Raw genomic sequence first — 27,375 nt, 5'->3', positions numbered from 1 at the left:
TTTTCTTTTTTTAGTTGTTTTTGTAAAGGTTGTGTAAGATAATATTATTAATTCAGTTGTTCGAGAAGAAAGATAATATTATTAATGATTTTTGCAAATAGTGTCTGGCAAATCTTTATTATTTCATTGTTTTGAGAGGTTTTTTTTTCATTCTGTCTCAGACCCAAATATTTTGGATTGCCCTACTTGCGACAAAAAGCCGGAGCAGCTTCAAAATTGCATCTAGTTGGAGACTATTTTGCCTGTTCACTTCCATAATCAGCAATAACATGTATTTTCATATCTTTGCATGTAATAGCAACATATTTATATTTTTCACCAATAATAGCACTTCATTTTATGTGTTATATATCACTATTATTTATAAAGAAAGGTAAGTACATTGCTATTACAGGTAATGAATTGTTAGTCCATTGTGCTGATGATTAAAGAAAGCATATTACACAACACCACCAAAAAAAAATGCTTCTAATCAACACCCAAAATTGTCCAATGCATGCTGCTCTATTTCTTCAAAATCAAGCTCATATTATGTTTAACTATAAGAATAAGAACAAAATTTCCGTTTTACAAATTACAATCACCAAAACCATTCAAAAATAATGATTTAGTAGTATAATTTGTTGCAATGAAATAGAAGAAAAGGTTTAATCCCAAATCCAAAAAATCACTCACATATAGCTGAATTTGAAACCTTCATGAGTTGTTTTGACTAACCTCATCATGTCATCAAAGCATTTTTGACTTACCTCATCATGTCATCACATAAACTTCGACCCTCCCTGCTCTAATGCCACGTCATCTTCAAGGACACATGTCACGTCCTCAGTTATTGACAGCATTTAAGCTTCTTTCGGTTTCACTTTCACCCTCCACGTGTATTCATATTATACTGGTTTAATGGTTTTTCTTACCACCGGCTAAAATACGTTGGATCTGTAACCCTCTACTGAAAGCCTGGTTAAAAAGCAACCTGGTTTGAAAATCATACACCATCGGGAACCACGCAAGAATAGCCACCGGAGTAAAAATCAAGACACCCATTAAATACTCATACCCTCGCCCTAACGCCTTCACCGACCCCCACATCCCCAACACCCTCACCGCCGGCCGACACGCTTGTGCTATCTGCAGAATCGCCCATCCCGTCGGCAAGAACGCAAGTAAGCTCGCGAATAGATCGCCGATTGTGAGTCCGGCCAACTGAAACATCATCGTGAGTGCAACGACGAATCCAACAAATAGACATAGTTTAAGAAGACGAAACATTAATTGGAAATCCGCGCTGAATTTCTTTCTACCCATGGACACGATTTTCAATAATGCGATAACGAAAACGATTACGAGCCATGAGAGAGCGTACACTAAAATTGATTTATCGTTTTGGACGACTTTGAGGTGGTAAACGATACCGTATTGGTAGATGAAGAATCGAAGAGAGAGGAGGATTTCCGTCAGGCGACCGACTGTACCGGTGGATCGGAGGTGGTCCTGTTCTTCCTCCCACCACGATTCCCAGCTTTTGTTCGCCGGAACACCGATTCCGCCGTGGTTTCTGATCCACGCTGACCAGTCGTCCCAGTCTTCAACGATTTTCTGCCATTCGAATCCGGATGGGTTGAAAAGAAAAGGGGCGAACAGCCACGACACCACTAGGAACCACATTGAGATGGTTAGGAATATGTACACGTTGCCATCGGAGAATGCGGATCCGTACGCGTTGTAAACAATGAGGAGAATCATCAATTCCATTCCTTTCGTGAAATGACTCCGGGAATACATTCTGTAGTTTTCTGCGAACTTCTCGTGTCGGACAACGAAGCCGCGTCCGGTGGCTCTGTATTTGGCGCCGCCGTGGAGAATTGTGCGACCGAAATAGTGAAGTTTGGTGCCAAGAGAGAAGGTGAAGAAGACAGCGGAGAGCTGGAGGTTCATGATTATTAGGTCACCGAGTGCAGTTCTGAAGCCTCTTTCGAGTCCGATCTCCATAATCATCGGTAACGCCATTAAAAGACCAAGTTGAACTACAGATTGAGAAGCCATGGCTGCTTTCAAAGCTTTATCTCCTTGCATCTTTGCTGATTTCATAATCGCTTTTTCTAATCCACTTAAACAGAGATATAATCTCCCGTATAAGAACGCATACACAGTAAGCATCACCATCTGAAACATAAGATAATTTGTCATTTTCTTTAGGCACTTACACTGTTAGACACACATATACATATATATACAGATATTAATTAATTTACCATTGAGCTAACGTAGAAGCCTGTCGTGGTATAGAAACAAGACAGCATCCGGAAGAAATCAAAACGATGGCCTAATCTGTAAATATCGCGACTCAATGTCTGTTCGCCATTACCACATGCAACTTTTGCTTCGAAAAGTGAGATCTGGTTAAGACCGACGTCTCTCCCTTTTCCAACTTGTATGTATTCATGGTGAGTTATATTGCCTCGTCTAAGTGTTGAGTTGAATCCTACGTGTCAATATTGTAAGATATATAAATGATATTTATTTATTGAAAGTAGGTTGCTATTTGTTGAATGTGTATGTATGTATACCTGCAAAGATGTCTTCACTTAGATTGATGCCTTTTGAAGCTTTACTGATGCCACCTCGTGTGATGTGGAAAATTCTATCGAACACGTCTGGATGCCCGTAGTGGAACCTAACCCTGAATGATATGTAATGAATTTGTAAATAAAAAAATGATAAATTAAAATTATCTCATCCTATAATTACTTTGTAACATTACAAAGAAAAGTGGAACATACTTTAAAGGTCTTGCGAGAACACGTTGACCGATTGTGACAAAGCTTGTTTCTTGATTTGACATAAACCATGCTAATGAAGAAACACTGCAGTTAAGTGTTATAAAAATATGAGTTTATATTCTATCAGACCTTGATTCAATCAAGTATCAACAACTATCAAACAAAATATAATTGAATTTTTCTGACCTTCCTGTAAAGATATGTTCGCGAACACCCAAAATTGTTGGGGATCGGACTCCGTGATCTTCATTAAATTCTTCTAGAAGGTTCCTCATTTTGAAAGCTTCTTCCAAATAGTTGTCTTGATTCATGTCAATAGTCTGAAGAGCTTCGCCTCTTGTAAAGATTATGGCATGGTTTTGATTCTCAGGCTTCCCTTCTCCTATTTTTGGATTCCCAGGTAATCTTATCCTGTAAATTTCCTTCAAAAACAAAAAATACATGAATTCGCCACTAAGTTTCGCAAAGTGAATTTTTTTTTAAGAAAAATGAGAAATATGAACTCAAATCACCTGATCAAGATTCTCAACAGCTTTAACCAAGACAGAATAGTAAACCTTTTGTGATTTTCCTCCTTCTCTTTCTTCAACTTCATCAATATAGGCCACACGAAGGGATGGATTACTAAAAGCAATCAGGAGCAAATTAGTTAAATTAATCAACCATTAAAAAAAATGTGAGATTTCTGTTTTTTTTTTTTGTGAAAAATACTTACTTGACCATTAAATTTAAAATATCTGTGGCACGACGATCTCCTGTGCGCTTTTGGTTACCATACATTTGACATGTTGCTACATAAGTGAATTTCATATCAGCAATAGCCTCTAATCGAGCATTCAATGAGCTTTGACTTTTCTTCTCATCTTCTGATGGAATGCTGATAGCTTTATAACCTTCTAACATTTCTGCAGATTTGCCAATAGATATAAAACAGAATTTTAATCGAAACTAATGTTAATTATAAAAACAAAATTAATATTCTTGCCTTGCTCATTAGCCATGTCAAGGAAAGCTTGAAGCTTCAACGCCCTTCTGTAGTACATCATCCCTCTAACTGAACAAAACAAAACAAAACAAAACCAAACCAAACCAAACCTCATTAGAAATAATCATAACATGGATGAAAGTATTTAATTAAAATTATTAATTTCATATTACTTGTTCTGCAAAGTGTTTGTCCTCTTAAGGAGACCCAATGTCTAAGCTGTAAAATGTTTTCATCGCTTTCGAAAATTCCGGAGTCTTCTTTACAATCAATACGCTCCATGAAATTTTCCCATTCATCTGAATAAAGTAAAATAACAGGATTATTAAAGCATTTGGACTTATAAGAAAGTAATATAATTACAAAAAAAAAAAGTTAGATTTTAAAACCTGGGAAGATTTTTCGGAGGTAATATTTGATGGATATACCATCTTCATTTTCCATGTCAAGGTCACTCTTTGAATAGACTGTCTCTTCACTATAGTAAGGGGTCATGACACTGCAATTTTAAATAAAAGTAATTTGTATTAATAAGAGCCAAATGTGTTTTAAATTATGTATTTTTTTTTCACCTAAATGATAACATTTTGCGGACTCGAGGTGCACGTGGCATATTCATGAACAATGAGTTTGTAAAAAACATGATCCTTCGTCTTGCTTCAAGGTTTCTAGGCACATCCATGGCAGATTCCTTAACTGTGAGAAGGAGATAAAGCCGCTTTATCTGTGTAATCATAACAAATAAATGGTGAAAATTCAAACTTTAGACTATTATTAAAGTAGTTGAATAGAAATAAGTATTACCTGTTCTTCCCATTGTGAGGTTACTGGAGGAGGAAATGCAATAGCATGCTCTGAATCCGTGACTTTTTCAAAAAGTTGCCTTCCAGAATCCTGTCCAAGTTCTGCTAATTCACTGAAAGAATCAAATAACTCCTTATTATTCTCTGTTAGGTCAAAACAGGAAAATAAATATTCCATATTAAGCAGAATAGTCAAAATCACCAACCGAATTTCATTGACCATCATATCACGGGTAACTACTTCTAACATATCCTGGAGTAGCAAAACTACAGTGTTGTGCTTAGATTCATCAGCATTTTTCTGCAATATTAACAAAAAATTTATGTTAAATGAGTTTGTTAATTTAACTACTTTTATGTGAAAGTACTTGGTTACCCACCAACATTTCTACAAGCTTCACAAATTTGGCGCAAAAAGTAGGTAGAGAACTCATCCTGAATTTGGTAAGTAAGGAGTTTTTTGATATGCTATTTTCAACTTCCTTAATTATAATCCCAATAATCCTGTCATCATAATAAAATTATTATATAAGTGACCGAATAATGGTTCTTAAAAAATTATTATAAGCAACCTTTTTTCAGCATCTCCTACAATCACAGTATTGAGGATGCGTTTGAAGGTTTCATAGCATTCAATAATAGCACACTTCATATATTCATCAGCACATATACGCTTCCAGAGGTCAGAATCCTTGTATTTAAACTGAGCTGCCATATCAAGTGCCACTGGGATCTAAACCAGAAAGGGTAAAATGGTAATATCAGTCAAAATAGGCATTAATCGGATGGATAGTAATTAAAAGAATAAACTAACCTTGCTAGCAAGCAAAAATGGAGGCCATTGAACTACTATAAGGGTAGGGTCTGAAGAATATGGAACTAGCATCAGGTCCATCTCCCTGTAATAGCAAAAATACCACCAGTTAAGTTTCAACTCTTTGCTTTAAAAAAAAAAAAGTCAAAATTGATCAAAGTCAAACAGTCTTTCCTGTCACTTATGAGATCTTCTTCACGGAAACTACATACAACTTCATTCCATAACTGAGCAAACTTTGCTGCTTCGGTTCTCTTGTCAGGTGTAACCTAATTTTACATAAGAACAACATTTTCACATTTATCATTTGAATTTTATTAAATGTTACATCTATAAAAAAAACAGAAAATACCTGTTGGAAATGCTTAACCAGAGAATACCATCTACTCTTACTTCTATCTGAAGGCACTAAATTTGCATTAAAGGCACCTGGTATAGACTGGAAGCGGGACCTTAGCATGATCAAAGTTCGAATCTGTGAGAAAAAAAAAACATAAATAAAGATTATTTTTATGTCATTTTCATATTTTATCTAAGTTATAATTCAGGAAATGTTTAATTTTTAACAAATATTGAAGTATTGTACCTCTCCCAAACGATCAAAGGCCCCAATAACTCCACCACATAAAGTTGCATATATAGCATACCATATTTGAGTGTCCATAAAGTAAACCTGTGTAATTAATAAATATGTCATATTCATGCAAATGAACAAAAAACTTAGTGACAAAAAATATGAGAATTTTAATCAAATTATAGGATAGTTTAACATAACACACCAATATAACAGGCGTCCAGAGGGCAAGAATAGCTCCAAAGTTACCTTTAGCTGCACATGCATAATGCATTATAAAAAGTGAAAAAGAAAATAACAATAATAATAATAATAATAAAAGAAAAGCAAAATCTAAAGGTCACTGAATACCATTTGGGAAGAATTCATGCCAAGCATATTCAACTTGATCGATGTTCATAATATCTTTTGTCGGCTCAACTAGTGGTTTTATCTATTGAAAAACAGAATAACATTACTACAGTAATTTTCTATTTTATCTAAAAATATCACAAATTTAGGGAGAGTGTATTAGGAAATACCTGAATGAAAAAGCTAAAGGCAAATTTCGAACATAGAAGAACCACCCAAAAGAGAGTATACCTATACATATTATAAAAGTGAAATAATGATCTTCTGTGTAAAAAATAGTATGAAGTAAACAAATAAAAAAACTATGTACATACTTTATAAGGGCAAACTGACTTTCATGCATTCCCCTCCCCACATAGATTCTTGGCTGCAGAGAATAAGACAAAGGGTAAAAATGGAACTTCATAGTTGTGGGTAAAAGGGTAAAAATGGAACTTCAATAATAAAGATTATATTTATATAATGTACCTGTGACCACCATAGGAAGAATCTTACAATAAGCCAATCAGAATTCTCAATCCATCTTCGAAGCATAGGAAATATAAACAAACCTGCTGCTAGTAAATTTGGCAGCAAGTATAAAGCCACAGCCATAATATATAAAGGAGGAATGCCTTTTAAATTATCAAGAAAAGAACTATAATCTTTTAGTTTCCCAAAAAGTAGTGCCTTAGGGTCAGCTTCTTGTGCATAACAAACTGGAAGAATAATAGTCCATCCAAGACTTATAATAATCTTTAAATACACCCTCAAAACATCAGTAAACTTCCATCTACGATACCCTGGGTGGTTCAAAACAAGGTCCAATATACCTACAGAATGAATATTTATTTCAATAAAAATAATAACAATAACTGTTTATTTTTATATATTGCAATAAGAGAGAGAATAAACATAAACATGAACATGAACATGAACATACTTTGAATGAAACGAAGAGCTGCTGCTGTAATGAAAATACTGGATATTTTATATAAGACATGTATGTCAAAGATCTCCAATACTGAAGTATCATCCCATGCAATAATCAACAAAACCTACATTTGAAAAAAATTCAATTACATTTCGTAAATTTGAATTTTTTTTTTTTTAATCTTATCTGTTTATTACCTGAAGAACAAGTATAAGAAATGTCCACAAACGATCAAAACTTCGAAAGTTATGCCAAAAAGATCGTGTCTCAACAAAATAAGATTTTTGCATGCTGACAGGCTGTTGATGAGATCGTAGTTTTTTTCCCTGATATTGCATATTCATAAATTATTAATCAAAAAAAATAATCTTTTAAACATTTAAGACTACAATACAACCATGATGTAAATATACAGAGATGAAAAACCTGCTTTGTGTCGCGTATTGATTTAAAGAATTCATCACTATTACGCATAGGCCAACTCAAAGAAAAACAATTAGGTGACCAGAAATATTCATTAAGATCATCATAATTGCACCACTCTGAGTAAGGAGCCTTTCCATTTCTGCTCCTTTTCGCTTCCTATAGCATAACAATAACCATTAAATCTAAAAAGTAACAAAACAAAGTTTGACTCATTGACTTATTGACTATACCGTGTCTATGACTTGATAAATTGGAGTTATAACTTTGCGAAGAAACGCCTCGTCCTTATTACCATATGCAGGTTTGATGTTTTCTGCAGTCACAGCAGTAACATTTCCAGCTAACAGGCCTTGAAGTTCATATGCCATCTGAAAGGATATATAATATATATATCCAGTTGTTAGTTCGATTAATGTATAACTATAAAATATAAATCAGTTAGATGAATTGTTATTTGTTACAGACAAATGAAATACTTACATGGTGAAAGATGTAGCATAGACACTCTGGCATGAAGCGTACATTAGCTGCTTCACCCCATATAAGAAGATATAGGCCCATATAAAGTAATTTTCTCTGTTGAACTTCTTGTTTTACTTTAGGGAGCTTTATGCTGTGTCTCCTTCCCATGTACTTGCACCAGGTTTTATAGTTTTTAAAAAGTTTTGTCATAACTTCATCCACAGCTCGATCATCAAGCTGCATAATAACAGTGGTTAGAAGTTAGAAGTTAGAGCTTAGAAGTCAAATAGTCAAATGTGAAAGGTAAGATTTATATGAGGTGCGTTCATGTTCTTGCCTTGTTGGCAGATTCAGAGGACTTGTGTTTAAGTCTTGCTTGAGGATGTGCTAGTTGCAAGATCAAATGCTCTCTCTGGTTTCTGACATTGTCTCTCTGGAGATATTTTCAAACATATGTTAAAAGATAAATTAAATAATGGAAGTTAGCGATGACTGATGTGTCATTACATGCCTGAAACCCAAATGTTGCTCTTAGCCAATCAAGGAGATCCAGTTGTCCTGATGTTTGTCTATGTGGATCCTCGTCAGCTGAGGTGGGCCAATTTAAACCGCTTGTGTTACGTAGAGCAGACACTGATGCCTTAATCTGTAGTGTGAGAAAATATAAAATTAAAAAAAAAAAAAAAAAAAAAAAAAAAAAAAAAAAACCAAGTGAAGTAATAATTATTCCTATATTCATCTATATAGAGAGAGATCTCCTGTAATTCATTATTCAAAATACAAATCATGTGGCATATTAATTCCTTAGAAAAGAAAACGAAACAGAGACTAAAAAGAGAGAGTACCTCTTCGAACTGCATGATGCACTGCGACTCACCAGCGGAATCAAGGGGTAGAATGTTGTAAGGTGCGTATATACTCTGTTTTGCTTCGATATCTCTAGCTGATGCAATGATCTAAACACAAAGAATCACCGACATTATGAGGTATTAAAAAACAAAAGCAACCAAGGGAAAAAGGACAGTGAAACTGACGTCAGCGGGAACTTCTTCCGCCATATCCGACTTGTTAACCGAGCAGAGGACTTCATACAGAATTCCGGCCACCTGGTAAGCTTTCCCCAATTGGCCTCTGATAATCAAAACAACATGAACAAAACTATAAGAAACGTTTGCTCATTTTTTCATCCATGAACATAATAAAATAAAATGATCGATGGATATACCTATCTGCTTTTTCGCCCTGATCAAGTGCCATGATATATTTCTCATAGTATTGTTTGTAGTAGACCTCGATTTCCCGCGCATCCGTCTTGTTGACACGAGCTGCGAGACTTGAGGCATTCTCCTGATAAACCACAATCCCGGTTTCAGTTGATGTTGTTCGGAATAGGGTGTTAGGGTTTCAATTCGTTGTTAGGCAAACGAGATAATCGCACAATGGAAGCGAACAGTGCAAATCAAAATTGAGATTTCAGATTATGAACCGAAATTGTACAGCATTGTAATCCCTTCGTGCATTTTGTGCTTTCGAGTACGAACAAATATGGTACTGAAACCCCCTCCCATTTTAATCAAATATATACTCCCTCCATTTCTAGCGTATAAGACGAAAAGAGGAACGTCGTCGTTCTACATATTTTTTTTTTGGCTTTTGGTCCTCCCACACAATTTACATTTTGTTCGAATTAGAAATTAGAAAAAATAAATAAATAAACAGACAAACAAATTCCTAGTGATTTGGTAAAAATTATGGTTTCTAACATTTATTTTTCCACTCCCAGCGCATACATATTTCATCTACCTCAGCCCCCACCAAACATTCCGAATGCAAAAATAAATGTAAATTAAAACGCAAAGGGAATATCAAAAGTGTGACGTGTCTCATTTGTGATCTTAAGACTTTAATTGTACATGATCATAATGATCTTTCTTTCATTTTGTAATTAAGATGTTTTCTTCATAATTTTTACTGTTTGCATCAACAAAAATTATGGTTTATGTTTGAAAAGTTAAAGTTAAATCCATATTAACGTCCTAATCAACATCAAGTTATAATGTATATTGCATACCCAATACCTTACAAGAAAATTTGAATATGAGTTCATACTGGTATGATATTACGATCTCAGTCCAATCTAGAGATCATGATCTCGCAAAACATTAAATGACATTGTGTAAGATCCCGATCTTGACAACATTGATCTTTACTATATAAATACTGGTCATTATAAGAAAGATGTAATATAAGAAATTATTATCTTCAGTATATGAGGTATACATATCACGCCACTCCATATCCTGTTATCCCTTATTCATGTCGTCTCCTTTCTCCACCGTCTCAGCACCATCTTCAAACCACTAATAATGGGGGTGGTGTTCAATGGAGGCTATGCTGAGAATGAAGATGAAGCAAAAAAGAAAGAAATGAGAAAAAGGAGGTTGAAAAGGTGTGTCCGAGCGTGAGCAGCACATGAGAGACGATGCAACCTCAACTTCATGTATCTCGGGGGCGATATGCACACTATGGTTGATCGTCCACCTTAACATCATGTTGTGGCGTGATGTGTATACTAGATAGCCTTATACAACATTTGTCTTACTTTCTCTGATTGTCTAATCCTAATCATAGTGATATATTTGAAAGACAAAATGAACAACAAAACCTTTTCTTATTTCTATTTTTGAAAAAGCTCATTATACATCTTTTTCTTGTTCTTTCTCTTTTACTCATTTCAATCCAAAAGGAACTCGACGCCATAATAAAAGTAGGTTTAGACTTATGTTATAATGTGCAGAAATTAACAGATCGAGCTCAAACTTCAAACCGATCAGTCCAATTAAAATCGATCAACGAACATTGGAATTTAATTGTTATTTGATTTGGCTCCATTTGACCATCGCTGAGAGGGGTAAATTATTCAAATTGCATAATATAATTATAATTTCCATTAATAAGATAATTATATAACCTTAATTAAATTTCTATAATTAAAGAAGTTAAATCATATCATGTTGTGGAAGATTTCATCAGCTATAATCACTTCCATAACCCTAGCTTCATCATCCTTATGCCACCACAATAGTTACAATCACCATCATCTTGTTTTGTCACCACAAAACACTCCTGCCAATCCTACACAGTTATCCGTCACAACATCACCATACGTAAACCGCCAACCACTCCATTATCAAATCCTAGATTCTCTTCTACATTTTTTTGGGGCGGTTCATCTCAAATCAACCGACGCCTATTTTCTTGAACCTACTACTCAATTTCAAGAAGGAAAGATGGGCTTCATTCTCTTCATTGTTATTTATTTTCATTCTATTTTGGCATAATACTCTTTTTGAATACATACTTCGATGATGATTTCAATCCGCCCATCACCACAACCGAGATCACCTTATACATTTTATAGGGACATTTATCTCAAATTATTCAACACCTATGTTCTTAGATCGACAACTCGATTTTAAGAAGGAAGAATTGGGTTGATTCTTTTTGTTCTCAAAGAATGTTCTCTATGTTCATTCCATTTTCGCATGATACTCTTTTAGTATACATTCATTGATAATTCTTTCAATCACATTATATGTGAACATGACACTTTCATTATATGATGAATTTTTCAGCCCCATTCATGTTCATTTCATTATGACAGAATATTTGTTAAGAACATTATTTAAGAATGTTATTTCTTACATTCTCACAAAATAATATCAAAATTTTTGTTGTGAAATTGTATCTCATTCTCGTATCATTCTCATAGAATGTTTCATGTATGTCACCGGTTTTATCGTAATAGTTTAGTTATTGAAGAATGAAATCTGATTATTAATTATTTAAATTTGTTTCATGTAAATTCGTTATTCTTAAAGAATGAAATCAAATTCTATAACATTGATTTAAATAAATTTAATTTATAAGAATCAAAAATTAGAGAACGAAATCATATTATGAAACGGGATTATCGTGATAATAAGCATCGGAAATTAAAATTGATTTTGAATTTAGAATTGATTATAAAAAAGGTCAAAACTAAATGCAAGAAATTATCCCTTTCCATAAGTCAAATGTATAAAAAAGGACCATATTATCCTTTAAGTGGTTTAAAATTGAAAGTTCTATATATTTTTTATTTAAAAGGAGTAATAATATTCAACTATTAATCACAACCATTGATTTTGAAAATACAATAGCTATAAATTGGTTATATATTCACACAATAGATATAATTTACATTTAATCATAATTCTCCCTCTCTTTTAGAAAGTATAATGGTTAGAAAGTCTTTATGAAGATTAAGCTTCCTTCCATTTGGAAGTTGGCTTAGGATGTTTTTGTGACTTCAAAAGTTTGGCTAATCATAATTTACTTAATAATAGGAGTAAAAGAATTATGTTTATGTATAATTAAACTTTTATATATGAATATTAACTTTCCTAGTCATTTGTAAGTTAAGTAATAACTTGTAATTGCATTAGCATTAAGGTGAGTACTCTACTTCTATAACACATGTCCCTATTATATGATTTACTTTGATTTTGTATTTCCATTATATGCAATACTATATGTATATATTTCTTGGATACTATATGTATAAGAAATGCAATATTTTGTTTGATGTTATGATTTTTTGTCACGGACATCCTTACTTGATATAAGGACATGTTTCTAAATGGATTTTAAAGTGGGGGTTTACGTAAGTAGTTTAATATGCTTGGATTATCACTTAGACCAATTTTATGTTTGAATTAACTTGAAATTTATCTCTTGATTATGATTAAATATCATTTTGGATGGGTTGATACTTGAGAGGTCCATGTTCCCAAAGTACCATGTAACACCTAGTTTCAGGATGTTTCTAGTTCCGGGATAGCGGACTGTATTTTCATTAAGTAATGGTCTTGGGCTTCAAGAGAATAAATTTTAGACCTTATCGGATATTGATAATTTTGGTTAAGTGGTTAAAGCCATCGAATTATACTTTGAAGCAAAAGGGTAAAATGAGAAATATGTTACATCGGGCTTCTTGCATGGATTAATAATTTTAGTTAGGTATGTTTTAATTCAATAATAAGTATATAGGATTGTGGGGTTTGTCAGTAGCTTTGTGTACATATCCAGATCACTAGAAACGAAGTTAGAACGAAGAAGTTATGACCATTTGAATCTGAAGCTGAAAACCGGGAACAATCAGAAAATTATAGGAAGCGTGGAGCGCCCTTTAGTGAGCATAGAGCGCTTATGGCCCAGTGGGTTGCGTGTTTTAGGGTTTTTGAGGGTATTTAAGTTCGTTAACCTTTAGGGTTTGTCATTTCTCAACCTTCATCACCTCTATAATTATCCCAAGTGAAACCCTAACCTCTCTTCTCTGATTTTGAGCTTGAAACCATTTTTTAAGGCTTATATCTCATTCTTGGAGTGAAGCTTGAAGATCAAGAAATTATTTTCGGTTGTAAGGGATGTTGTCTCAAGTTTGGATCAATAAAGTTCACATATTAGCTTCAACCTTTCCTTTCTAGTTGTTAGATCTTGCTAATGGTCCCTTTTATGCACTTTTGGTCCCATTTTGTTAATGAGTTAGAGTTGAGATAACTCCAACTCCTTTTGAGAACTTAGAATTGTTGAGTGGACCATTTGGACTTGTAAAGTTGACATCTTATGTATGTTTATTTTATCCATGAATGTTATTTTGGTCCTTTTGGTCATTTTGGTGCATTAAAGTCTAGATCTTGTAAGTTTGTGAAATCGTAATGGATAAAGTTGGAAACTTTATCCAGCTTGACACCATGTTGTTTCATATCTGAAAGTTAGAGGCTTGGACTTAAGAGATTAAGTTGAAAGAAATGCATTCTTGGACTTTTCGAGACTTAAAGTATAGATCTTTGTTGTTTTAGAATAGATTAACGGATAAAGTGGGAAAATTTATCCATTTTGACCATATGGGAGTTCAGATCTGTAATTTGGGGGATTAACTTAACTGATTAAGTCACTTAGCCCTTTAGATTCAACCTCCGTGCGGTGTGTTTTTCCTTAGCATGGCACGCTTTTGGGGTTTTCTAATAAGTTCTTGATTTTAAGATAGATCTCTACTGTTTTTTCTTGTAGTAGGCGTTGGGCGCCTGTAAGGGGGCGTTGTGTGCCCGTTGCTCATAGTGTTGACTATGATCGTTTTTAACATTTAAACAGTTTGACTTTTGGTTAAACCTTTGTAGAATAGAGTGTTTAGCTAAGAACTAGTCTCAGTTTCGCATTAGGTAGCCGATGTTAGCTATTCTGTTGTTGAGGTTTGATGTTGAGCTTCTACTAGTTAGCTTGAGTGAGTTTTCTCACTAATAAATAAAGATATTTTTGTCAAATGGTACATTCTTCTTAATCTTGACACATGTAATTTTCTCATTAATTTAGAGTAATTTTGTTTTCACATGTCATTTTCTTATTTTTTTCCATTTTTATTTTATTGCCACATCATTAAATTAATTAAGCCATATTATTATAGCAATTAATTCCAATTGATTATAACCGATTGTGTACTATTATTTATTTAAATGTGTTATTAATGTAATTCGTGTTTGAATAATATAAAATTTAATTTGAGTTAGTTGTATTCGAATACTTAATTTAGTTATAATTGTTTAATGATATAATTTATAAACAGATTGTAGTATATAACTATGATTCAGCTTTGACTTGTAATTTATAAAAATATAGTTTATTCATTTTGATTATACATAACTAAATTTTATTTGAATCAATATAAATTAAACATTTATATAATGTTAGTTGTTTTGCTTTAAAAAAACTAAAAAATAGCTACTCAATCAAGAAGCATGAGAATGTGATTTTACTTTAAAAACTAAAGAATAGCTATTATAAAGGTGTGGAAATAGAATCTTTTAAAATGCAATGTATTTATGGTGCTTTCCCTCAATATTCAAGTTGTTGAAATTTTGAAAAATCTTGGTATATATGTTGATCTTTGAAGGCTTTTACTTATGTTTATGGCTTTCGGATTCTAAAAATATCACGGGTCTTGGTGGTTGCTTTGTTGTTAGACTTATTAATGTTTAAGTATTTTCTTAGGGCTGGTTTGTTGTACTTTTAGGCGCTAGTATAGTGGCTTGAATTCATCATAAGTTGCTTCAACAGGTGGTGTGAGCTCCATGAGTTTAACATGCACAAATTTTGTCCCCTTTTGCTGCATTATGTTGAAAGATATAAATGTCATTATGATCAAGTAATGACTTCTGAATATAAATTATTTTGTCAACCGTATAGATTGAATTACTTACTTATTCATCATTTTGTTTGTATATATTCCAAATTTTTACTAAAAAATGTTAAATGTTACACATTGATATTTAAATTTTTTTAATCAACCTGTATAGTACACAGGTCTTACACCTAGTATTCCAATAACTCTTATGTTTATAGACTATCATATCATTAAATTTATAACAAAAAAGGAATATATACACTAAAGTCCCAATATTTTCAACGATTTGACTAGAAAGTTTTAAACTTTATTTTTTTACAGTAAAGTTTTAATTCACAATTTGACAAGAAAGCCCTAAACTTTATTTTTTGACAGTAAAACCCTAATTACCGACTACCTGACAAAAAAGGATAAGTGTGTCCAAAACTGCTGTAGTTATGATTTTACTTTGATAAAAAGAAAGTTTAAGACTTTTTTTTATCAAATTACTGAAAATATTGAGACTTTAATGTATATAACCCAACTAAAGAACACAAAACTATTGGGAAATAGCTTTATGTTGTGAAAGTGTTTTTATGAATAAAATGATGTAAGATTTAATTATAGGTTTTGCAATAAATTGCCTTGTGAAAGTTCAAAAGTTAGCGAAATATCTGCATTTTCGTCTATAAATGAAATTCCATAAAACTGACGTTCAGTTACATCTAAAACTCAAATTTCATATTTAATTCACGAAAAACAAAAAATTAAAGATGACCGGATATCCAACCACATTGAGAGAAATTATCAAGGATCACATAGCATGTGCAATTATTTTAGGGGTAATGACTTAAAAGGGTAATATATTTTTTGATTTGTACACATTTAGTCATTGAGTTTATTTTTCGTCCATATTTACCTCTTCAACTTGTTAAACGGTACACATTTAGTCCTTATGACCGACTACTCCAGGTTAGCCGGTAAAAATGACTTAATAGGGTAATATATTTCTCACTTTGTACACATTTAGTCCTTAATATTTTTGTACACATTTAGTCCTTAATATATATATTTTTTGCAAAATAAGTCATTTTTGTTTTTATAGTCATTCAGTACTTATAAATGATTTCTTTAGGTTTTTCTCACGACATATTACGTAGGATAGCCATATGGTGGTGGGATAGGTTGAAGTAGTCATGGCAGAGCCGACTCTACCCTTTGCAAAATTAAGCAATGGCTTAGGGCCCCAATTTTAAAGCTTATTCTATTATATATGTATATATACATATTTCTTGGGTTACAAATACAAGTTGAAGTTTGGCCTGGTGGTAAAACACTAGTTTATAAAACTAAAGGTCTTAAGTTCGAAACTTTTGCTTACTTGAAGGGCCCTAATTTTTTTGTTTGCTTAAAGCCCCTAATTTGGTTGATCCGTCCCTGAGTCATGGTATATGCTGTAAGCCAAGATACCTGGTGCAGGACGGCTGTAAGTCGAGGCACAAAGGCTGGAGAAGAGCGGTTAGGTTAAAGCGGCATGCCAACAAACCCTAGGTATTCCAGTCTGATGACTGATTGGACCTGTTGAATGTTGGCATTCCAGTCTTATGACTGATTACGCCAATGTATTCCAATCTAATGAGTGTGGACCCATTATGCATGACAATACATTTGTTGTATTGGGTATTTTGGGGGAAACTCACTAAACATTATGTTTACCCAGTTGTTTATGTTTTTAGGTTCTATCGTTGATCGTAAGAAGGCGAAGACATGATTGTATACACTCATCAACAATATTAAGGATTTCGTGTATCTTATATTACTCTGATTTCCGATAAATGTATTTTGGAATAAACGTTTTTTTCTTAATAATGGATTTCTAATTAGGGAGTTTTGCCTTATTTAAAAATTAAATTTTTTGGTTGTGAAAATGAGATGTTACATATAAACATCAACAATCTCGCACACTTCATCAATGATTGTCCCACATAAGATGTTGTGAGAAAAACCTAAAGAAACCATTAATAAGTATTGAATGAGTAAAAATCAAAAAGGACTTAATTTTGAAACAAAAAAATATTAAGAACTAAATATGTACAAAAATATTAATGACGAAATGTGTACAAAATCATAAATATATTACCCTATTAAGTCATTTTTCCTGGTTAACCTGGAGTAACCGGTCATAAGGACTGAATGTGTACAGTTTAACAAATTGAATGGGTAAATGTGGACGAAAAAAAAAACTCAGTGACTAAATGTGTACAAATCGAAAAATAAATTACCCTTTTAAGTCATTATCCCTTATTTTTACTTAGAACTATATGGGGGTAGCACATACGCATAATGTTGTAGAAAATTTGTTTATATACAATAGGCAAAACATAAAATACAATAAAATTATGTTGAGGTAAACATAAAAGTATTATGGCTTTTAAAATTGAAAATGTAAAAGAAATAATTTGTACATATTTTTACAACCTTACATAAACGAAAACGAATATGTAAAAAACAATTTTGTAAAAAAGCTAGAAATCTATTTTAATAAAATTGGATAAGAAATTGACCGAATTCTATTTTTTGTTGATATTGTATTTGAGATAAATTAAGAATGTTTTTTGTTGAAGTCTATGATTTATGATGATTACAACGATGTAACTAGTTTTATAGTCGGTTATTAGGTTCAACATAAAATGACATGTAGTTTATTAGAATCATGTTTCTTCGAATGTCTGTAGAACCTCATATTTTAGTTGTATGAAGTATAGTAAACATATAACGATATAAAAACAAAAAGACTTTGAGATATAAAATATGTGATGTCTAATATATGTTAGATTGAACAAATTCAAATCATTGTATAGATAAAAATGAAATGGTATCAATGATACATTCTTATTTACACCGTGTATCACCTAACAAAAGTTTTTTGTGACGATAGAAAATCAAATTAAAAAGCTTAAATTTATTATAAAGTTAAGCAAGAGAGAGCTGCACGCTGAAAATGGTTTAAGAAAAAGCTATAGCGCGTAAAATTAGATGTGGCAAAAGATGACACAACATCCTAACATAAAATAAACATGTTTAGGTAAAAGAATTCAACACGTTTAAGTAAACAGGTTGACATGAGACAACACAAAATTAAACACGTAGGACTAGGGTCAACACTTTCAGTTCGAATATGATTCATTGAATAATATATAATTTTTTTTATAAATTTTATATTTTTATAAATATATTATATTATAAAAGAAAGAAGGAAAATAGAGATTTAGTATGTGTACATTTGTGTTTTATTCCCATCTCACATCTCCTCCCACATGAAAAGGGTGTATGCGGCTTCATTACAAAATAACTCACTACTCTTAAGCATTTTGTTCCAAGAAGAGTTATGGAACCGGATTTAGTACGTGTACATTTGTGTTTTATTCCCATCTCACATCTCCTCCCACATGAAAAAGGATGTATGAGGCTTTATTACAAATCTCATTACTCTTAAGCATTTTGGTGCAAGAAGAGTTATGGGAACCAGATTTAGTATGTGTACATTTGTGTTTCATTCCCAACTCACATCTCCTCCTACATGAAAAAGGGTGTGTAAGGCTTCATTACAAAATAACTCCCTAATCTTAATCATTATGGTGCAAGAAGAGTTATAGAAACCATACTCACATCAAACATACCTGGTTAACCCACGGGTTAACTTGTTTTTTATTGAAATATTTAAGTTTTTCTCTGGTTGAATGGGTTTTTTAAGGTTTAATCTGTCCGGTTGACACATGTCGTGTTGGGTTGACATCCCCAAATCATACTCTTTCTATTTTCCCCTCTCAACTTACTATGAATTTCATAATTCTACATGCCCAACTCTTGCTCCCCCATAGCAACTGGGTATCAAAAAAGCACCAAATTTGATGACTTATTAAGGGAAAGACGAAGTAAGAGCATTTTATTAAAGATGTTGCAACTTGCAAGATATATCGGGGAGGCCTTTGTTGAGTGTTTCAAGCCGACATGACACAACACATCTACTTTTGTAAACCCTAACTCGAAACCCGACATGAAAATAAATTGGTTGACACAACACAATACGAAAATTAAACATGTCAGCTAGAGGAGGGGTGAGCATTTGGACCAGACCGACTCTTGGACCGGAATGGTTTTTTAGAAATTCGTAGACCTTGAACTGAACCTATTGAGGCTTACTAGGTTTAGGTCCAGGTTTCAGTTCTTGGATATAGAGGTTAGCATTTGGACCGAATCGAACCGAGTCGAACCCGACCGACTCTTAGACCGGATCGGTTTTACAAAAATTGGTGGACCTTGGACCAGACTGTTGAGGCTAGCAGGTTCGATGCAGGTCTAGGTCTCGATCCGGTCCACCCGAAGATCCAAATGCTCACCCCCTAAGTTAGGGTCAATGTATCTCAACCCGTTTAATGTTTCACCCTGACACGACATGATACATTTTCTAAGTCTACGTGAAATAGACAGATGGATAAAGCACATAATTAAAAACATATAAATAGGAGGGCTTTGATTAATCTGATGAAACATTATGATTGGTGGTATCCTAATCCATAATATTTATATGATTTTAAAAGTATGTTTTAATATTATAAATAAAATATGATGATATCCTAATCCATAATATTATCTTAATATACCTAATAATTAAAAACTAAAATCACAAGAATTGAGTCCCTCTATCATTTCGTTATGTAATCTCCAAGTCGACAGTACATTGAATTGTCAGATACTTTAAACATTGTATGGTGATGATTATATTTATGTAACATTTGTTAGATATAAACTTGTTGATGATGATGTTACAATTTATAATTATTACAAAAATCAAGTTATTATTTAGATGAGATTGATTGGGCTTTAGATAATGTAAAATCCAAAGACTATTTTTAACCCGAAAATATCATAAACTAAGATACCCAACACCCAAGGTCATGCCCCCAAATCATATGGCTATATCAACTAACCGGGGTGCCCGAGAGCACATGGACGAATTTATGATATAACTTCATAACCAGTTATGGGACTAAGATCAGAAAGATCATATCATTGCCATCCCAAGTATTCTGAGTTATGATCCTCTATTTATACAGGTTAAATTCAAAGGGAACTTGATTATATCTTTGTAACTTGACGAATATTAGTCAAGTTTTAAATTTGTATTGGTGTAAAATGTGTTGTTAAGATGAAAAGTTTTGGAAGGGAGTTGAATGTTAGCGCTACCCGACCTTATATTATAATATTGTGATTATTTCCAACAAAAATATTACACATAGAACTCTCACACAAGGGTTTGTTGAACATATCTATATCAATAATGTAATGAGAATTAGCCATCGTGTCTATATACCATCAAGTGTGAACATTATGGTCAAGGCTCAAAGTTTGAAACACTTAGACCACGTTTTTAGGGTTGAGAGAATCATATTCTTCAATATCAGCTAAATGTTGGGACAAACGCATAGGGTCGTAGCTTGGAGCGGAGGGAAGGGACATGTTATTGCGGGCCTCAGTTTTGAGGCAAAAAAAAAAAAGGCTTGTATAACGACTATGGTTTATGTTTTACAAGATTGAGATTTAACCTAGCTCATTTTATGTTTTAAAAGATTGTGATGGAAAGATTAGAACCATGATCAGTGACAAGGATTATAAGATCATACTAAAATGAACTAGTTTTCAAGTTTTCCCATTAGGTCTTGTTTGCATAGTATTTACTATAATTTGATGTTGATTAAAACATTAATGACAGAATCAAAATTAACTATTTAAGTGGTAATTATAATTTCCTATAAATGCAAACTGCAACAATTATAAAGAAAACATGTTAAGCAGAAAATAATAAAATCATCAAGTTCGGGTACAATTAAAAGCATGAAATCACAAAGGAACTATCATGTAGTTGTGATGGTTTGCTTAATTCGAGGTGAATGTATCGATGAAGTTGTGATGCTCTTAAAGTTTCCTACAATATGCGATACTCGATTTCGAGTTGAATGTATGAAAAATTTTGGCTCAATTTTAAGATATATAGACAACTTTTTAATACTATGCATGGGGTGCTTTTAGCATAAATGACATATTTCTTATAATTTAGAAAACTAAAATAGTATAAAGACTAATGATGAAGGATTGGATTAGGGTAATATCTTACGATCATATTTAGGATACTAAAATTTAAGAATAAATCTTGCTTAAAAAGCAATACCACTGTGATCAATGCAGGGACGGATGTAGAAATACACAGTAGGTGTTGCCGCGGCTGAAGAAGTGTTGCCGGTGCATGAAAAATAGACAAAAAACCAAAAAAAACGAAATGTTTTCCATTGCGTACGGGAAAACTAGGTGTTGCCGGTGCCACACCGGACACCAAGTAAAACCGTCCCTAGATCAATGATCTTTTTTGTTTATAGAATCTTAATATCAAGATCGATATATTAACAAAGAATTCCTAGGTGATGTTGTTTGAAATATAAATTTATATCAAAGAATTTAAGCATCCTATTAAATATAATATTTTAATGGAAATGTTGTGTGTATATCGCTTCTTTTTTACTTTGTTATTATTACCACCGACGATGGCGATTTATGTAGACTTTTTTGTAGTTTCAATATGTAGTAACTTAGTATAGTTCGAATCAAGATCGTGTGTTTTCTTTCTATAGTATAAGTTTTTATATTTTGTGGAATATTTTAATTTACAATTTGTAGGTTTTTAGAAAAGAAAAAGAAAATATAGCTACAAAGAAGTCGACCAACTTAAGTATATCATTTTGTATATCTTAAAGAATATTATATGAGTAGTTATATATTTGATTTTTAATAATAATAATATAGTCAAATTAGTTGTGCATAAATTGGTATTAATTATGTGCATAATTCATAAATTGGTATTAACTATTTTGACGTTTCAAACTAAGTAAAACATAATTACTGTTTTTTTTTCCTTAATCCCCATTATATTTGTTCGAAGAGTATTTATAATTTATATTCAATGTATTTTTATTTTATTTTCAAAAATATTAATATAACATACTATATTACAAAGAAATGATTTAAACTAGAAAGATGTGTACCCGTTCCAAACGTTGTAGGAGTGTCGTCTTGAACTGTCGAACACCTCGGCCACTAGAGCTACGATCCAACCTATCAGCTTTCTCAAATGCATATGAACGACCTTTTCATAGAAAAATAAAATCACGAGTAGTTAATTGTTATGATTTGTAAGCAACAGTAATCCGAAGTTCAGAACTAATGGCACAGTGGAATCAAAATTATTTGATGAATTTAAGATGAAACAATCCATGGAAGTTCATAGCAATAGTGAATTTGAGTTCAAGGATGAGAGAAAAGACATACAGAGATATGCAACGCGAGGTCGTTCATGTTCAATTTCGTTGGCGACACGGAGGATCGGAGCAATTTGTTGCAGGGACGAAGGAACGACCTCGCTGTCAAAAACCTCCGTAGTCACCGTCGCGGCAACGCTGCGAGAAGGTCGCCTCATTAACGCCGGCGCCGATGAGCCGCCTGTTTCAGTGGATTGCGTCGACGAGGACGACGCCATTGCACTTCTCGTCTTCTTCCCTGTTGATGCTTATTCTAGTCTCACCTTCTCTCTATCTCTTCAATATCCCTACACGATTCACCACCAAAACATAATTGATTCCATTAAACGAACACCAAATCTACACAAAAACATTACGCAAAAAATCGAGAAAACTAATCATTCAACATTCACTGTCCGTAGTACAGTATAGCTAGATTAAACAAAATCAGATCCAGAACTTCCAGCGAATTAATTCTTAGAAATCAACACAAGTCGACGCTCACACAATCAAAGACCAAAACACGCACTAAGAATTTATCTCATATAGAAAATACATCAACGATCCGAATTAACAGGGTAAGTCACCTAAATGATGAAAAGTTTGTGCGTTAATCTTATTTCGGTCTCTTGCAATTGAAATTTGTGGAAAAAACTGGAGGGAGAGAGATGGAGAGTGAAGTGGGAAATGGATGAATGCAAACGGAGCATTGAAAAGCTGCTTCATATTTTTCAGTGATACAGAGAGAACTGGAGGAAGCTTGCTTAAAGTGAGGACTCGTGTTGTTGTGGGAGGCGTTTGAGGAATGAGAGGTTTTCGGGGGACCTTCTATGGACGTATGGTTGAAATCAGTATATCCTCCACTTTCTTTTCTTTTGTTGCAATTTACATAACATACCCTTTTATTATCAACTTTTTACTGTGTTGAGCTGCAAGATATTTAACAAGTTTTTGAAAGGATGACAAGATTTGTTGTTTGTTTTGGAGGTGATTAAATGTCTTTTGTCTTTTTTTATGTTTGAGAAAATAGACCTACACTTGAGAAAACGTCTACCCCAGAAGGAAAAAGTACTCAAGAAGTATTTTTGTAGAAAAACAAACGAGTTCTTAATTCATAACTAGAATTTAAAACCATGGTCATCCCACTTTGACTTTAATAACCCCAATTTGATGGGATGCCTTTACATATTGAATTTATTTGACAAGTAATTCATAACTAGAATTTCGGATAAAGTAATGGCCTAAAGGTAAATATACCAATTTTATTAAATGCATAAGGATTTTTTTATGTAATTACCTAGTAATTTTTTAAATCCCAATATAATTACACATGAATTTATTAAATGCATCAAAAGGTGTGATTTACACAATAATTTCTAACTAGTATAATTTAGTAGTAATGACACAATAATTTTTATATAACTACACATAATATCTCAATTTTATTATAGGGGTTTTTATATAGTATTTCAATTTAATTACCATATTATATAAATTATAAAACAATATTAATTATTAATTATCATCATACAACGACTGAGATGTCAAACAGGCAACAAGTTGCGTCGCTAAGCCTTTTTGTATGATAAAGTTAATTCTTTTAAAGACTACATCCATAGATGTAGGATGTAGTCTTTAAAAGAATGACATTTTATGCATGATCTGTTATACTTTATTAAGAAGCCTAACCACATTCGGCGCGAGGAAACCAAATGTATCAAATGCAAATACTATGAACATGTGTTGAATTTCCATGCACGAATTCTCATGTTTCGTGACATTGTCTGTAGCAGCTTTTAAAGCAGTATGTTCTCTCGTAAAACCCCTAACCCTCAAGCCCACGAGAGGGGATATCCCTGTAAGGTCCACACATGCATGTTTCCCCCCAACTCATCCAAAAATCAAAATGTCAATTGGTCTAAGGGTTGGTCTTCCTTCTGTCAGCTCAGTCAAGCACTTCACAGGTGCATATTTCTTGGCGGAAACTCTGGTACGTTTAAGTATGTCATACAAAACATCCCTAACCATATCGTGTCTGTATTTGAACCTCAGGAATTCTTTATAATGAACTGCATGCTCTCCACAAGAGTCCAAACATGCCTTACGATACACTGGACATATCTAAACAGATTGACAGGGAAGAAATAGATGTAGAAATCACGAATTTTAAGAAACATTTTAATTTTGAGTTCGTGTGTGAGAAAGGATGAAGAATAGGAACAAGAAAAAATAACCTTCAGTTCAATTTTGAAATCGATATTTTACTTATATTTTGAATTGATTTTTGTTTGTGTGCCTTTCCAAGAAAACTAACAGAAAGAAACAAGAAAAATGGAAGTCGACATTCTGCCAGGTAGTACTGACACCGATAATAAAATGTAAAATAAAGTTTTATATATAATAATAATTAGTCGGTAATTATGTAACCGATAAAAGTGACATTACAGTCATTGCACCTTAATTAAAAAAAATTATATTGTGGGGCTGAAGCGGAGTAGTGACCCAGGACCCTTCGGGAACCACATAGCTCCGCCAAAATATATATATATATATATATATATATATATATATATATATATATATATATATATATATATATATTGTTTAGATTGTAATATGAAAAATATAAAAAAAAACTGTAAAATGTGGGAATATCTATTACATTAATTATACTTCAAACAATAAAATAGAAAATCATAAATACTATACAAAGTGGTTTTATTTGAATGTTTTATACAGTGTTGTTTACAATTACAATTTATATTTAATAAAATGAAATGTCCTCTCAATTTGGGTTTAAAAGTCAATGTGATTTTTAATTTATAAAATGTGGTTTTGACCTTCAAAATTGGGTGTGAATAGCAACATCCCAAATAAAAGTCTTGGAGTCATGATGTGCTATGACGAGTTTTTTAGATCCATGGTTTTATTAATAAGTTCAAACGTTTTCGATTGATCCCATGTTCGAAAACTCTTTTTTTATGTTAATAAAATTATTTTCAAAAGAATCGTCTTGATTTAAACTTAAAACAAAATTAAATTTATGTAATTAAAACTCATTTTAATTAGGTAGAAAAACGGCATTTTTTCTTTATAGAAAATGACTCTTTTCTAAAGTTTGTTGTTTTGTTGTTTCATCACATACATGCCTATATAGTTATCACTATATAAAAATAAAATGCTCATAAAACACAAAATACATCATATTTTATTAAAATTTATTAGAAAAAAAACATTATGCAATCTGCATAAAATGACAAAACAATACCACAACTATAATGAAACAAACACGAAAACTGACCAAACATAAAAATATTCCAAATGTCTTCGAACATAGCACTGATAAGGCCTAAATATGCTTGGGTCGAGAGTGTCGACTAATTCGACTTCTTTTGGTTTTCCATTTTTTTTTATTCGGGGCTTTAAACTCAATTTGCTCTAAAGTAGTGACGTGTAACACCTAGTTTCCACGTACATTTCTGTAATTTATTTTAAACTTAATTTGTGAATGTTTTAAGGTTACGTGAGACATACATAGCAACTTACACATAGCATAATTCATTATGTACATGCGAGCACTTTACCCCCTACCCAGGGCGTAAATTTGGTTACGCATGGCATAGGTGCGTAGAGTTCAAACCCTAATTGTGGGGTTGTGAGCCCTATTTAAAGGCTCTAATCTCTTAAGATCCTCCCCATGCTCAACCTTCGCCCTTTCATTCTCTAATTTCGAAACCCTAGCCCTTGGTGTGATCCTTGAAGCTTGAAGTGATATTTTTGGTGTGTTTTTAGTGAAGAAGGAGAACTTGGAAGGTGTGCTTGGAGTCCATAGATTATAGATCCAGACTTTACTCTTCTTCAACATCTTCCAGAAGGTAGGGATGAACATATGGACCGGGGAACCGGCCAGAACCGGTACCGGAACCGGAACCCTATGGAACCGGTCGGGCCGGTACCGGGACGTTATTTTGTGGATTTTTGGAACCCGGAACCGGTAGAACCAGCAAAAATCGGAACCGTATGATGCTATTTTTCAAGGACCGGTTCCAACATTTGAAGACACGACAAGAACCGGTAGAACCGTCAGGCCGGTTTGGTTCTTGATTTTGGCCGAACCCGGTTCCCGGGTCGGGTCCGGTTCTGGCCGGTTCGGTCCTTTTGCTCATCCCTACCAGAAGGTATAAAGACTAAACATTGTTGATCCTTTTGTTAAATCTATCTTGTTGTGAATTTGCATGAGTTTTGTCCCTTAAACTTGGATCTAGGGAGTTTGAACAACTCTAAACCTCATGAAGAGTGTCTCTCATTATTTTTGAGCATTGTAGACCATAAAAGTGGGATCTTGGTCACTCTCATTTAGCCATGCTAGACCTATTAAGCTTTTGGGTCATGATTTAGACTTAGGGTTTGTTTTTTTACTCCTTGTAGCCATGCGAAGGAATAAAGGTTGTGAATTTATCATTTAAGACGTCCATGAGGTTAAGATCTGAGAGTTGCACTTCTTATGTTGTAGGTCTTAATTCCATAAAAGATGGGGAACCTTACATAGTCACTTTTATCGGGTTCACACACATGTGTGATTTTTGTGTTAAGGTAATTTGATACAAGTCAAGATCAAAATTTTCTAATTAAAAGACTTAAGAACCATAGAATACCGAATTTAGAACCTTAAGAACCATATTATACATATGTTAATCGTCCACGATGATTGTTAAGG

General features: G+C 33.0%; 1 protein-coding gene across 1 annotated transcript; it reads right to left on the bottom strand.

The window, feature by feature from the left end:
- Positions 1-545: 545 nt before the first annotated feature.
- On the bottom strand, positions 546-23,481 carry LOC145086986 (callose synthase 5-like). The gene is made up of 37 exons (XM_079024870.1): positions 23,246-23,481; positions 22,690-22,966; positions 22,407-22,507; positions 9,334-9,455; positions 9,143-9,239; positions 8,954-9,064; positions 8,620-8,754; positions 8,446-8,541; positions 8,127-8,345; positions 7,877-8,014; positions 7,647-7,802; positions 7,418-7,546; positions 7,230-7,344; positions 6,776-7,119; positions 6,622-6,674; positions 6,478-6,538; positions 6,308-6,389; positions 6,162-6,211; positions 5,969-6,055; positions 5,735-5,857; positions 5,561-5,651; positions 5,383-5,471; positions 5,141-5,301; positions 4,949-5,072; positions 4,775-4,869; positions 4,570-4,681; positions 4,338-4,489; positions 4,155-4,264; positions 3,939-4,064; positions 3,766-3,834; positions 3,496-3,685; positions 3,293-3,404; positions 2,967-3,202; positions 2,781-2,864; positions 2,568-2,680; positions 2,253-2,482; positions 546-2,163 (listed from the first exon to the last, which is right to left on the bottom strand). The coding sequence occupies exons 2-37, from the start codon at positions 22,895-22,897 to the stop codon at positions 898-900; spliced, it is 5,787 nt and encodes a 1,928-aa protein (XP_078880996.1). The 5' UTR covers positions 22,898-22,966; positions 23,246-23,481; the 3' UTR covers positions 546-897.
- Between the last annotated feature and the right edge of the window lie 3,894 nt (positions 23,482-27,375).

This window comes from Lactuca serriola, chromosome 2 (genome assembly GCF_051521515.1).
Source record: "Lactuca serriola cultivar US96UC23 chromosome 2, Lser_US96UC23_V15, whole genome shotgun sequence".
Classification (NCBI taxonomy): Eukaryota; Viridiplantae; Streptophyta; class Magnoliopsida; order Asterales; family Asteraceae; genus Lactuca; species Lactuca serriola.
Note: the sequence above shows the minus strand (reverse complement) of the source record. Positions and strands in the feature narration are given on the sequence as shown.